The 14,601-nt window shown below is 37.1% G+C and overlaps 2 protein-coding genes across 2 annotated transcripts; both read left to right on the forward strand.

Moving 5' to 3' along the window:
* Positions 1-537: 537 nt before the first annotated feature.
* Positions 538-3,659, forward strand: LOC131799568 (flotillin-2-like). The gene is made up of 4 exons (XM_059117284.2): positions 538-869; positions 1,376-1,469; positions 2,662-2,906; positions 3,317-3,659. Exons 1-4 carry the CDS (start codon positions 821-823, stop codon positions 3,427-3,429), a joined length of 501 nt encoding a protein of 166 aa, XP_058973267.2. The 5' UTR covers positions 538-820; the 3' UTR covers positions 3,430-3,659.
* Positions 3,660-7,588: 3,929 nt separating this feature from the next.
* Positions 7,589-14,178, forward strand: LOC131799540 (nuclear speckle splicing regulatory protein 1-like). The gene is made up of 7 exons (XM_059117247.2): positions 7,589-7,698; positions 9,857-9,947; positions 10,153-10,221; positions 10,564-10,689; positions 11,069-11,208; positions 11,478-11,545; positions 13,298-14,178. The coding sequence occupies exons 1-7, from the start codon at positions 7,682-7,684 to the stop codon at positions 14,014-14,016; spliced, it is 1,230 nt and encodes a 409-aa protein (XP_058973230.1). The 5' UTR covers positions 7,589-7,681; the 3' UTR covers positions 14,017-14,178.
* Positions 14,179-14,601: the final 423 nt, after the last annotated feature.

The following is a 14,601-nucleotide window of genomic DNA, read 5'->3' on the forward strand; positions in this document are numbered from 1 at the left end:
AGGTAAGGGTTGGGTTATTTTTATTTTTGTTTTTGTTTTTTCTTTCTGAGTAAAAGTTAGATTTAGTATCGGAGTAAGCTTGGTGCAATAAAAAGAATACTGAGCTAAAGTGACCTCATATAAAAATTTAAATCTGCATCACGGCTGCGCCAATTAATTTCTACGAGAGGTATTGGGGGGAAATTGTGATAAAGTCAGGTGTGGCAGCAGTATTTGCTGTTATTGTCCATCGTTGAAGGCTACGTGCACTACAGCTAACTACAGTGGAAAATAGAGTGACACGCAATGAAAAAATCAATGGTATCATACAAACTTGAGTGAGTTCCTTGTTTTTGAGTTTTGTTCAGTCCACTTTCAACGTCCAACGTATTGGATGATAAATTTGTGCGCTGAAAACGAACGTGATTTGAGAAAAGTGTTTTGATCAATTTATGTTGTTAGGTGCAATATCATCATTACAGTAATCATATGCAGATATTTAGCACCTCTCTTCATTGAAAAAGGCTATACTTAGGGGTATTTTGTTCGTTTCAAGCCTGTCAAACGTTCATCCTCGCACTATCGGGTTAGGAATGTTAAATACGTGTTGAAATTCCGGTCAAAGCCAATCTTTTCGTGCCACTCATGCTTTGCGCGGCATGAATAGCAAAGCTTGTCGCCAATGTACGTGATGATATTGACGTGAAGATATGCGACATGGTACTTGAAGCAAAGCGGTTGAAAACTAGTCTCTCGCCAGTTTGGAACATATTTACAAGTTTAAAAAACAAAACGGTCCTCGCAATAACCTATCTTTAGGTTTAACCGAACTAACCGAGCGATGGGAAACTGCCATATGGCAAGCGAAAGGGAAGCTGTTGTTGTCTCAGGTAAAATTGTCTATCGATACACTGATCAAACAATATCCTTAAAAAACGCATATTACGAGAGCCATCACATCTACTTTGACTATTCGCCTTTTGCATCATTAATAAACTTGGCTTTACTGAATTTGTTCCATTCAAGAAACATAATAGTTTTATTAAAAGAGGTGAAATAAAATAATTTGGTCCGTACGTGACAACAAAAATTTTGTTTTGATTAGTTTTTTAAAATATTGTTATATTTCCTTCAAACAAATATCCTTTGTTTTCTTTCAGTGACAAAAGTGCAGATCTAATTTCTTCGTCAGACTAAGGTGGCCAAAGTGTATGACTTTAAATAGTCGTCTTAAAGACAGGAACAACAATGTACATCAGTCTCTTTCATGCAAGAGACGTTTTATGACTCAGTAAGGACTGCAAGACACTGACCTTTGAACGCTTCCCTGTACAAACACTTGAATTATAAAATCAATAAGATAACATGTAATTTAAATGTGCATTTTCTCTCTAAGGTGGATGTTGCATTCCTCGAACTCAGCAGCACAAAGCGGTTGCGGGCAAACGGAGTTGTCTGTGGGCCTGGGCGGGGCTTAGTAAAGTTGATAGGTATCGTAAATTGTTTAGTTATGAATGATCACATTGTAAAGGAATGGGATCAACGAAACCACCCCATCCTGATCAAACGGTGACGTCACTCCACTCTTCAGATTCTTCTGCGTTTTAATTCTACAGTCGCATCGTCTTAACTTGTTTACCCGGGGTGCCATGAACACCCTCACGATTTACTTGGTAGGCCTAAGGTCTCTGTTTTAGAACCGGAATAAGTGCGAAGCCTAAGATTTGTGAGCGATTTTTTTGAATTAGCTTTGTGCTTGGTTTCGTTTTGAAAGAGAAAATGTCTTCGCAAATAGCTTGTCACTTAACCTCTTCGAAAAAAAATTAATCGACGGGTCGTTTATGTTTACACTTAGCATAGCTGAAAGGTTTCTTTTGCTAAAGAATTGTCATTTTACTTTCTCATCAGAAGAGAGCGGTGCACTCACCTCTCGAGCCTAGTACTACTGAGTCAGGCTTAGGAACGCGACAAGAGTTTAAGAGGGGAGGCGAATACGACTGTTTCTTGCTGTATCTGCCAAATCCCCTCTATGACATCCAGTATATTTTGAGACTTAGGCAAGCCTTTTGTTAATGATCGATAGTCTTGAGCTAATGTCATCTTTCTTTACATTTCAAACTTTCATAATGACTCGGTGAGTTAAATGTTTCTACTCCTTAGCTGCAATTTGGAATAGGCGATGGCTAGCCTCCTCACTCAACTTAATTGTAAACAGTGCCACGCCATAAACTCACTAAGACACATATTGAACCTTAAAATGATTCTTAATTTGTCAGGTGTTGTAACCAGTGATTTAGCTTTTGTTTTATCCCGTCCAAACGTTTCCTTAAAAGGGGACCTCGTTGACACGGCCAACGGCCACACTCGGAAATGCAAACCTGTACTATTCACAACTTACTCATTAACATGTTAACTGAGACTAAATAAACATTCTCAATCTACCAAACAAAACAATACAGTATTGAAATCGTAACTGAAAAATGCCCTCTCTTTGTTCAAAGCACCTTGACTTATGAAGTGAATTGATAATACCCCACACCTAGTCTGTCCAGAGACCTCCCCGTGTTATTATGCCGATCTATTTCTTGAACATGGTAGCTTTAAGAGTTAGAAATGTGTCACCTAGGTTTAATTATGGAAATAACGATGACAAAATTTTTAATAACAGCATATTTCTTACAGGTTAACCCTGGATGTACTTACGTTCAAAAAGGTTTACAGGAATGTCAAAACGGCACGAAGTGATCGAGCTTCTGTCTCAATCATTGCCGAAGTACAAATTATGCAGGATCTTCAACATTTCGCAAGAGCAAGTGATTATTTCCTCGGAAAAACCACAGATGAAATATCTGATGTTGTTCTTCATGTTTTCGAGGCACATCTTCGTGATATCTGTGAACAATTAATTCTGAGACGCATCGAAGAAGGTATGGGTAGTTTTTTAACCCCATAGTTTCTTGTATCATCTCCTGATTATGAATCTTTAGCCAACAGTAGACCTACTTCATGAGACGACTGGTGTAAGTAGGGGAGCTGAGGCCCAGCTAGAGGTCAATTTCGGACATGATACCGAGTCCAGTAATAAGGGAAGGCTTCCCTCTTTCTGCCACTAGAACCAAAACTACCAAAGGTGCACAATTAGGAAATAAGGTTTTTTCTTTTCAAAGAACCTGGTTTCTAAGCCATCCGATGCGTTGTTTAACGGAACGTTATGATATGATGCGAATCAAAACGTCAGATTTTCCAAGTTGATATTCAACTAAGCTTTGGACGATCTTTAAAAAAATCTTTGACTTGTTAATTAATTGTTGATTTCTCTTCGTCCTGACTATTTCAGATGCAAATCATTTGTCAGTAAAAGTGCGGAAGGCAGCCATTCCGGACGTATGGGATCTGGGAGTGTTAATTCATGACTTTTTCATCACGGACGTCACAAGGGAGGATTTCTAAAAGTTACAATAGAACACAAAGAATAATCAACAATAAGATCAATGAAATGCAATGAGTTCAAAACGCGGTTGACTATTGAGAGCTCGGAAAGTGTCTTCTTTTCCTGTGAGTTCATACGAGCCCTCTCTAAGGAACCAGCAGCGTACTCTTAGAGTAGACTCTCTGTGTAGTTCCAAGGGTGGGAGGCATTATCACAGGAAGGGACATAAATAAACAAGAGTTCCGTTACAGAGGTAAATTTCTCAAATTTCAACATAGGCGTCCAATATAGGGCCGCTCGTCTCAGGCATGCGTTGTTTTAGATATTCCCACGGTAGCAGACTGTGATATCATATCACAAGGGAGAGGCCAAATATTTGACAGAATACAGTGGAAGTGTGATTAAGTTTGGCAGACGCATTAGAAGGCCAGTACGAATAAGGAGCGTGTCCACGAGAGCACCGGGCAGTCGTGCTACATGACATCACACCGATTTCAATGAAACTTTGCCAGTTTAAAAGGTCTATCCCAAAACTAAAAAAGACGAAGTGGTTTCTGTTTTGGTTTTTTCCGGGGGGAGATAGACCATCCACCCGGTTTTTCTTGGTTTTTACCAAGGAAATCGCCTCAAAATAGGTAAAATGTATGAAGCTCTCACTGCGATGGTATTTAACCAATTACTCTGAGGGTTTGCACACATATCATTGCACCCTTACTAAATGTCCGAAGCAAGTATCAGTCAATTTGATTGACGGCTTGTCAACTAAGAGAGGCAAATAAACAACAATGCTTTTAGACTTTCCGATTCATCCAAATATTTGACAACTTCGAGGTCAAATATCTCCCCTTGCCAGAAAGCTACAACACTAATCTTAATGCCCTTTATAATCCATCATTTCATCTCTGAAGACCATCAAAAAAATCTTTGGGCACTACCATATTTTTGTCTTGGATGCCTTTTAAAATCTGCGACTGTGACAAGTTTCTCTCAACTTCACCTGTCACGCAATTCTGGCTCTGGCCGGTCACTTGACCGAATAATCCTACATTTTTTAGCTCTTCATACAAAATAATTAATCAAGAAAGCTAAAATATGTGAAAAACTTACTTTTCAACCGGCTGAGATTTTTCGTAGGGATGGAAAATTTCACGTTTAGATGCATGCCAAAATCGTAGCGTTTCTTTCTTCTATCGTTTATTACTTCGGAGATTTTCTAAAATCAGCAAATATGGCTTTTTTATGGTGCAAAGCATTCATCAGTCTATAATTTGATTGTTTATAATCATTATTGCACATTTAAGGAGATTTTAAAGTCACGCTGCGTGTTGGTTGACATTATTACAAGTTCCAGTGTGCTACAACTTCGGCTTCTACAGACGAGAAATTCTGCGCTCTCGCTTGAGAGCGAATATTAATAACTCTTTCAATCAAAAAACTGTGCTACTATCCCGAAAATAAAATTAAAATAGTGTTGTTGTCGTCACTTACCGCCATCGAACATTTCCATGCATAACTCCGCAAAACTAACATCTGTTGCGTGACAGTCTTCGTCTAAATTTTGCAAGGTCCTTCCTTATCTTATGCCTTGTTCGGTCAGTTTCGACTTCTGAAGCTAGAACATCGGCATCGGCCTCTTCGTCCTCATTCACACTTACAGGGGTGACCTCGTCAATAACCAACTTTTGTTAAGGCAGATAACCGGCTGAAGTATCGAGCGATTTGCTGTTCTATCAACCAGTCAGTCGTAGTCAATATTTCTGGCCGGTGTAGCCGGTCTCTTAGTAAGAGGCGGTTACCTTACTAGTTTCCTCCCCTGTCAAGCACACGTCTAGGAGATAATTCTTTGCTTTCTGAGAAAAGGCGGCTGCTTTTTGTGTTTTACAAAGAGCCCATCCAAAGTCCACCTGGCTAGGTAGAGATTGTTCGTCAAAATTTTACCTGAGGTCAACCTTGAACGCAGCCACCCCGGTAGTTAGATAACGGCGTAATATGTGACTAACACAGTCTATAGACTGTAAGATTTTACGCCACTATGTGCGTCGGTGTATATATATAAGTAAGATTTTAAGCTGTTAACTAACGGCGTAAAATCTTACAGTATATAATTTACCGACTGGAAGAAATTACGCCGTTACTTACTGGCGTAAAATCTTACAGTATATAATATACTGAATGGAAGAAATTATGCCATTAGTTACCAGCGTAAAATCTTACAGTATATAATATACCGAATTACGCCGTTAGTTACTGGCGTAAAATCTTCCATATAAAGACTACCGACTGGAAGAAATTACGCCTTTAGTTACTGGCTTAAAATCGTACATATAAACACAACCGACTGGCTATTGATTATTATACCTCGTATACCTGATTGCTCAAACACTTTGTTTACAATTATTGAAAGGACCGACTCATGGATTTCTCTGAAAACTTCTTTGCTTTGAAATAGTATAGATTAGTGAGCTGAAACGAAAAATTAATCAGGGAAGTTTACGAAAAATCCAGCGAACAAGCTTAAAAAAGGCATTTATTTAGACTTCATACTGCGATGAACTTCACAAATCTTACTTGTTTATCTCGTAAGTTAACAATGGCAGATTAATTCCCGAAGTGCTTTCTGAGTTTCCCGATCCCTCTCCTACTGCTTTCACGCTCACAAAACAGGAAAAAATCAAAAGGAGGAAGATACAGCTGTTTTGAAACGCCATTTGACGAGGGTAAATCTGCTTTTTGTTCGACACTTTACATATCAAAACAAAGGAAATTTGTTCCTCTTTTTGATTCTAGCGGTACATTTTAAAATTGCGCTTGCGTAAAAGGGATATCACCCAAGACGCTTCGCTCGGTTGTGTTTTGAACAAAAATGCCTTGTTAATTTCACGGAACCGCTCGGAGAAAAGGTTAAAATGACGAGGGAAAAACTTTACCTTCAAGTTAGAAAATTAGCGAAATAGAAAGCCACAATATTATGGTTTAATATTTCAGAGGTACATTGAGTGCTTTTTCCGTAGAGAATCCGCACGATGGTAAAATGTTCGAAAATTACACTCGATTTGAGTGGAGCGTTGAAGTGGGCGTGGTCACTGTATTCATGTTAAGACTATTTGTACCCCGTGAGTTTGATATGACACAACCGACTGGAAGAAATTACGCCGTTTGCTGCTGGCGTGAAAATTAATTAACGGGAATGTTTATTCCTTTTTTCTATCATTTTTTAGCGAGGCCACCTTAGTAAGTGGTGCGCCAAATTTTTAGCCAAGCTTGAAAAGTGACAAGGTATGGACAGCTTCTACGGGCATTTCGTTTGTTACAAATTTCTCACTGTACAGTCGTATATGTACTCCTACCATAAACTTTAAAAAAATGTTTACAGTCTAGTTTGAATTCGAGTGTCTTGTTTGAGGATCTCAATGGGGTGATGGCTTTTACGGCTATCGGTTAAAATTTTGGCCAATTTCCGGCTAACGGTTAACCCCATTGAGACCCTCTTGTATTGCTTTTTTTGTGTGCGTGTGCGTGTGTTAGGATGTGTTATCGTTCCAGTTCGCATTTTCAAGACCAGTCATTACCCACGTTATCCCTTGCCATTTGAATTTAGACAGAATGCATTATGAGACATTTCACATTCAAAAAACTCTTCATTTCGATATTTTTAGATTTTGGACAGTGCCGTGAAAGTGGTAATGAACAGTACCCACGTCACTGTCCCTTCTGTATTCTTTTTATTCTTTATATGTAAGATTTTACGCCAGTAACTAACGGCGTAATTTCTTCCAGTCGGTAGTCTTTATGTGGAAGATTTTACGCCAGTAACTAACGGCGTAATTTCTTCCAGTCGGTGATATATATATAAGATTTTACGCCAGTAACTAACGGCGTAATTTCTTCCGGTCGGTGACATATATAATGTAAATTTTACGCCAGATATATAATTTCATTATATATTAATTTATTATAATTAATCTACCGACTGGGTTGGTGGCGTAAAATCTTACAGTATATAGACTGTGTTAGTCGCATATTACGCCGTTATATATATTTCCCCAATTAACATCCTTTGCATTTAGCGCCAAGGACGGCGCCATCTTGAAAAACTGACCGAAAAAAAACCCCTGGGGCGAGGTCTCTCCAACGTTTGGCTTAAATAAACAACTAAGTAGTCAATGGAAGATCCGCTGACTAAAGGGCTCTGAATAACACGCAAGTAATTTCATACTGAGGGGAAACTAAAGTAGTAGGAGACGCGCCGTTTGTCGAACAAAATAAATTGATATGGGAGAACCAAAAAGGTTTGTATAACCTTTTGATTTACTGGTTGCTTTAATGGTCACATTTTGACGAAGAAATGATGAAATAGAAAAACTCTCGCAATTGGATTCTTCAGTTGTTATAGTCGTTGATGGTTTTTACAAGCTATGAAATTTATTTACTCAGAGAGAAAAAAGAATGGGCTGATACTCCTTCCTACGACAGGTTGAATGTCGAACTCGTCTTTGTCTAGTGGAGCGTTGGGTAAACTTAAAATATCGAGTACATCGTATCTTTGAGACTATCTTCTAACAATGAAAATGACTCTGGTCTGTCAAGCCTCAAAGTTTCTCACATTAACTCCAAGGCCTTACCAAGATGTTATGCTAAAATGTATGACAACCGGTAAATAGCTACCGCTTTTCATACGAACAAATTGGTGAGTTCAAGGCCGGGTAGTTCAAAGATGGGAAAGGATATATATGTTATTTGCCAGCCGAGAGGTTCGTATTGGGAAAAACTGTGCCCGAGGTCTTGAGTACCGCCTACTTTGCTCACTGTTTTACACGGAGAAAATTGTTTGAGAGAATTCAGATGTAAAATGAAAGAAAACTCCATCCTTTAATTCTTTTGTGAAAAAATACCTTAAAATTTTAACTTTCTGAGTTACTTTTTTTGAAGGATTAAAATTAATTACAAACTGTTTTTAGGCAGTGTGTCCACCCATGTGATGACACATTTGCTACCACACATTCATTTTAAAACCGATTTTTGCTGGCAACCAAGCTGATTTGAGAGAAAGAAAGAGATAATTAATAAATTATTAATGGCCTTGATTTGCTTAAAAATACTGCACTTAGAAATACTGACCAACAGGCAAAATGAAATGTATTCATGAAAACTGACAATGAAGCTAGAGATGTACACAGTATGTGTGAAAGTGTTACTGTGCCCACAGGTAGAGATAGGAAAATCCAGACTGCACTAAGAACGTTACGACAAAAGACATCAGTGCGAAGTTTTTAAAAGACCTTAGGGCAATTTTTTTCTAGCAAACCAACAGAGTTAGAATCATTTTATTGTTTAATAGGTTCCTTTTTATAGTTTCCTGATTCTGTCATTTCATCCTGGAGATCTACTTTATTTTAGAGGTTATCATAGGATTTTTAATTTTTTTAACTGTTCTTTTATTTCTGTTATGGTATACTTATGTTTAATTATTGATATCTATATTTGTATTAGTATTATTATTTGTCATAACCATTACAATTTCCACAAATGTGATTGGTAATTTGCTGCTCTATTTTTCACTTATCATTCTGTGGTGTAATTGGACAATGTAATTGGACAATGTAATTAGACAGTTGGCTATAATTGGACACCTGTATTGGATAGTTGAAGTAGTCAATCATGCTAAGTCCACCCAGCCAAATCCACCAATCACAGAATTAAACACAATAACCAAAGCAACGGGCACTTATCCTTAAAAAAAATTGAGGAATTTCCAAAATTTAGAAATATTTTTACTTTAGACAATGTCTCTACTGGAGATATTTGACTCAAATATATTTTTTTGTTTTTGGTAATTAAAACAGTTATGATTAATTGGTAACAGAACTTCTTGTCATCCAATTCTGTCTGTCTGTTATCATGATTGACTCCTGATTGACAAATTGGACTCCTGCTTTGTGGTCGTCCAATTTTGTTAATCACTTGTTTGATTACAGAGCGAATTGGACTTCACTCCATCCTGTTACTATTATGTAATATTTGATACATGACTATTGGTTGTATCAGTGTAATTCTTGTCTACAATTTGATGATTGAATGACAAATTGTCTGAGAAAGGCTTTTGAACAAAGAATCGAAGAAACTGATATTAAAATTTAACCCTGGGTTAATGCTAATTGGCCTTTAAACAACTAGTCTCCTCAGGTGTTTAGCAAAAACCATTTACCTCTGAAGAGATACTTGGTCTACTGAAAAAAGGATTGCCATTCTTTGGTTTGTTGCAAGCAAAAAAATTAAATGAAAATACAACAATAATGATAATTGTAGCAACAAATGATATATTTTAATTTCATCCCTGTGTTGATAAGTTGTGTTGGATATGTTGACTTCCATATTAGGGTATAATTGGTAATGGTTTCTTGATGCAGAAATTACAACTCATATTTCACACACCCTATACATGCATAGGTATGGGCTTATCATTCCATCCAAGAAAACTACATGCAAACCTATGATGAAGAAACCAGCTGTGTTTGGTGATGATTCGAGTGATGATGAGGTAATTTTATCCTAATAATCTTACAGATCTTGTTTATGATCTTCATATACACTGAAACTAGGAAGAAACTGGCAGAAATAGAATTCTTAAAGAATTCTCTCTCTACTAGTTAATTTATGTTTTCAACACAGCATCATACTATGTAGATGAGAAGGAATGCTCATCCTCACATTTTACTCAGAGTAAGCTATAAAATTTGTTTCAGGAAAGAGCTCACAAAGAAGTGAATTTATCCCTAATTCAAGAATCACAAAAGAAGAAGCAAATGAAACAGGTGACTAATTAAAGAATAATCATTGCATAATTTATGATTGTCCTCTCTCTATGGCCAAAATAGCTCTAGGTGTAAATGTGTTACTGATGGATTGTTCCTTCACCATCTTGTTGTCAGTGGAGACCATGCAGTAAAAGTTTAGATATTTTTATCTTTTATTTCTGAGTATCCTCATTGACATGATGTCTTTACCCTTATTAGTCACTGACAACATGAACAAGAGTTTCTTTCTATTTCTGAGGCAAATATCAAGGAGTGAATTTGGTTAACAGGGAAATGTTTCCCCCTAATGTAAACCTGACAGTTCTAGTTTTAGATTAACAGTGTCATGTAACTGTTTAGACTCAGATTGAAATACAGAAAGCTTTGAAAGAAGATCCTACTGTGTATGAGTATGATGCTGTCTATGAAGAAATGGAAGAAAAAAAGAAAGCTGCAAGTTTTAAAGTTCCAAAGAAAGATAAAAAGGTACAAAATGTGCATATGTACAATAGCTGAAAAGATCCTAAAATATTATCTGTAATTTGATCCTGTTAACCAGTTGTAACTATGTAAACATACATGGTGTTAGGGTATAAACCATAGACTGAGGTACTAGAACTCATCTACATCCAACAATTATGATAAAAAGTACACCAGATTCCCAATGAATAGATCCTTTTTTGAGTGCTAGGCATGGTAATTTGTATTAATTTTATGGATTGCATCACCTCTCCTCTGCTGAAAAATGTTGGGGGGGTGGTGGGGGAGGTTTCTAGCTATGAACATCATCCCATACAGGAGAGGGGATGGACACTCTTAATGAATTCATTTTACCAAACCCTAAATATTCTATTTAAATACTTAGCCCAAGTACATTGAGAGCTTGTTGAAGGCTGCAGCTGCTCGGAAGAGGGAATTTGAAAGGACAGTCGAGCGACAAGTACAAAAGGAAAGAGAACAAGAGAAAGGAGAGTTTGATGATAAAGAAGCTTTTGTTACTGAGGCGTATCTTTTGAAATCTTCACTCAACCTAAGAACTTCTTTGTTGTAATTGATTTAAAATTAGTTGTTGTTGTCCAAGAGCTCTTTTTGGGGTAATATCTCAGCTCAGCTCAGCTCAGGCTTTAAATGGCACTAGGAAATGTTGGTTACTCAAGAAAGTAATACCTCAGCTAAGGGATTTGGAATAAGATGACTAGTATTCCATCCTGGAAAAGAAAAAAACTTTCAGTATCCACATACTTGTTGCACCACCTTAACATAAATATGAACAGATTCCGTAAGAAAATGCAAGAACAACTTGAGGAGGAAGAGAGAATCAAATGGCAAGATGCTATTGATGGTGATTTGAATACTTCTTTTTGCATAATTTTCTTGCAGTGGTTAAAGTATATACCTCTAAACCCAAAATTGAATCATCTTGCAATGGAGGTGTAGCAAACCATCACAGACTGCTGAGTCATTCTCTTCTGTGCATGGAGAGAAGTGCTGATTGATATGTATAGAGAATGATACATGGTTTATTGTAGATATGGAATTTCTCTTCAAGTGTTTAACTCAATAGCTCATGAGTGAGTGCAGCAAACAAGTGAAATGTAGAGTTGAACAAGAAAGAGAAATTTCATATCTACAAACAACCATGTATTGTTTTGTTTATCATAAAAACACAATAGCCCTTTACCGACAAGAAAAGTCCACTTAACTGATGAATGAAAACAAAGGAATAGACAATTCCCAAATAAAAATTGTAAAGTGCATTGGCACAAAGGCTCAAGATGAAAAAATGCATTGAAACACACTACAAAAAGAAACAATCAGCAAAATTTTCAATATACAAAATTCTTAGTTATTGACTTGGTCCTTACTGACAGGAGAAATCTTTCAGGTACATGGCCAAAATCGGCCTGCAGCAAATCTTCTAGTTGTCGATGTTTGTTTTTATATGCAAGAAATGCCATTACCAAAGCCTCTGTGGCTTTGGTTTTTCTTTCCATATTTTGGTTTTCTTCTTCTCTTCCATCTGTAAGCAATATGGATGTCTCAGTGTTTTAGCAGCCATAATCCAAAAAAATTAGGCAAATGACCTTGGATTTAGAATGGGGAGGGCGTCACTGTTAATTCATGAACCTGACTGAGTGGCGCAAAAGGCAAGTGACATGTCAGCAGCTGATTAGTGATATCAAACACACATGAAAAAATACAATATTTTTTCATGTGTGTTGTAACAGCTTGTCTAAGGGCTGGAAATCCTTGTATAACACTGTAGTTTATATGATAAAGACTATTTTGGTAATCATACCCTTAAAAAAGGTTTGTTTGGCTAACTCACAAACTGACTGGCTTGCTGGCCAGCAGACTGACTAATCAACTGAAAAACCAATTAGACCACTTACCAAGACTAAAAGCAGTACCTCCCCAACAATGATAGTCAAAGTTGACTGAAAGCAGAAAAACATTGAACTCCAAATTTTAAAGTGCTTGTTAAGTTGGCTGAGATCAAATGTTGGCACATGAAGGTGACCCGTCTCTCATCTTCTCAACAAGGCTAAAATCAGAACACAAGAAATCATGGAGCCCTATGCCTTGCTTTAAGGGAATAGTTTGGGGGTTCTTCTAGTGTTTGTGTGGCCATCATTTATTCTCTCATGGAACATTTAGCATCATGAACTAAACTAGCAAAGAGGGATTGCTGGTTGTCAACTAATTAGCCATCTGACTGGATTACTGTTGAGGTATTTGGCTTATTGGTGGAATGAATTGAAAGGCTCAGAGCAAGAATGATCCCTTGATTTTTCGGCCATTTTTGAAAAATCAAGGGATCGTTCTTGCTCTGAGCCTTTCAATTAAAGTGAGTTTTGAAAGAGAGAGTGACTTACTGACTTGCTACCTGGTTGACTATCTGGAAAACTAATGACTAATTAATCAAAGATATTCATAATTGAATGATTGACGAACTGAGTTACAATACTTGTACAAGCTGGCTGCCAATCTCTTTTACAGTTGTTCTTTGTGACAATATTCCATTGAAAGGAGACCACATATGACTGGGTGAATGATTTATTGGCTGCTTAATTGAGTTATTTTTTCCTTTCAGCTGCCAATGATGTCACAAAGCAGAAGGACCTAAGTTTGTTTTATCGCAATCTTCTGAATCAAAACATGTCACTGGGAGGATCATTTACTGCCAAAGATACAACAAAGATTGACTTGCCAAACATGGAAAATGACATCAGAGAATCTCAAGGAAAGGATGAAAGGGCACCTCAAGAAATGTCAGACAGTAGAAAGAAAGAAAAACACCGAGATAGAAATGAGAGTAAATATTTAAGAGATCAAGGATTAGAAGAAAACCCAAGACATACAAGAGTTCCTTCCCAACATGTGAGAATCCATGATCACAAAAATCACAAACGAAATGACAATGAGAATGACAAAGTTCAACATTCAGCTGATTTGTTAAACCAGAAACAAAGAAGGTGCAGTGATAGGGAGCATGAGAAATTGGGGATTCACAGACATTCCAGTGGCTTCAAACCACATCAATCAGGCCATGATGCTAAGAATAAAGCTGACAAACACATCTATTATAGAGAGTATTCTCAGGATGACATGAGGGCACTAGACAAGAATAAAAAGAAAAGTGAGAAAGTTGCCAAAGAAATCAAAGAAACATTGAGAGAGGAGTCTCTTAGCAAATTTGCCAAGCGCAGCACAGGTGAAACTGTTTCATCTGCTAAAGAGCGATATCTGGCGAGGAAAAAAGCACGCAATTCTGCTAAGAATGCAACTGCCTATGATGACAGTGATGAATAGTTTGTTATAACTCAGAAGTAAAACTGATCTTTGCAAGGTTTGACTGGTACAATTTTTGAAATGGTTAAAAAAAACTGAAAATCTAGCAATCTTTCTCTTGGAATTAAGTCTTTGGTTGTATATTGAACATCTAAATGCAATAAAATGATAGCTAAAAATTTATGGTTTTGAAATTGTTACACTTGTTTTGCTGGAAAGCAGTGCAAGAGGATTTTCACAAAGCCAGTTACCCTGCTTTCAGAGTTTGTTGGTCTTCTAACAAAGAATCCCAGTGAATATTCGAGTCCTCATCAGAAGTACTGATAAATCTTCAACAAAAATATGTACTGTTTCTCTTTTAAGTCCTAGGTGTTCAGTTGGTAAAACAGAGCAAAATAGTAAACAACACAATAATAGTGGTGGAGTGAAAAGCAAGGGAGGTTTTGGCTAATCCAACCCAACCCAAAAACTTGCTTTTTGCTCCTCCTCTATGATCATGTAGGTTACTATTCTGCTGCATTATACTAACTGGATCAGGCTAAGTCCCTTGAGTTTCTGTATAATAAATATTCTCAATGGACAATGGAAAACCTTGACCCATCTAAT

Source organism: Pocillopora verrucosa, chromosome 2 (assembly GCF_036669915.1).
Source record: "Pocillopora verrucosa isolate sample1 chromosome 2, ASM3666991v2, whole genome shotgun sequence".
In the NCBI taxonomy this organism is placed as follows: domain Eukaryota; kingdom Metazoa; phylum Cnidaria; class Anthozoa; order Scleractinia; family Pocilloporidae; genus Pocillopora; species Pocillopora verrucosa.

Bases quoted from the DNA above. Each gene is read 5' to 3' on its own strand.
- LOC131799568 (XM_059117284.2), top strand. From the start codon at position 821: ATGGGAAACTGCCATATGGCAAGCGAAAGGGAAGCTGTTGTTGTCTCA. The intron at 870-1,375 runs GTAAAATTGTCT...TTTCTCTCTAAG, and splicing joins GGAAGCTGTTGTTGTCTCAG to GTGGATGTTGCATTCCTCGA. The intron at 1,470-2,661 runs GTATCGTAAATT...TATTTCTTACAG, and splicing joins GGGCTTAGTAAAGTTGATAG to GTTAACCCTGGATGTACTTA.
- LOC131799540 (XM_059117247.2), top strand. The intron at 11,209-11,477 runs GTATCTTTTGAA...AAATATGAACAG, and splicing joins GAAGCTTTTGTTACTGAGGC to ATTCCGTAAGAAAATGCAAG. The intron at 11,546-13,297 runs GTGATTTGAATA...TTTTCCTTTCAG, and splicing joins ATGGCAAGATGCTATTGATG to CTGCCAATGATGTCACAAAG.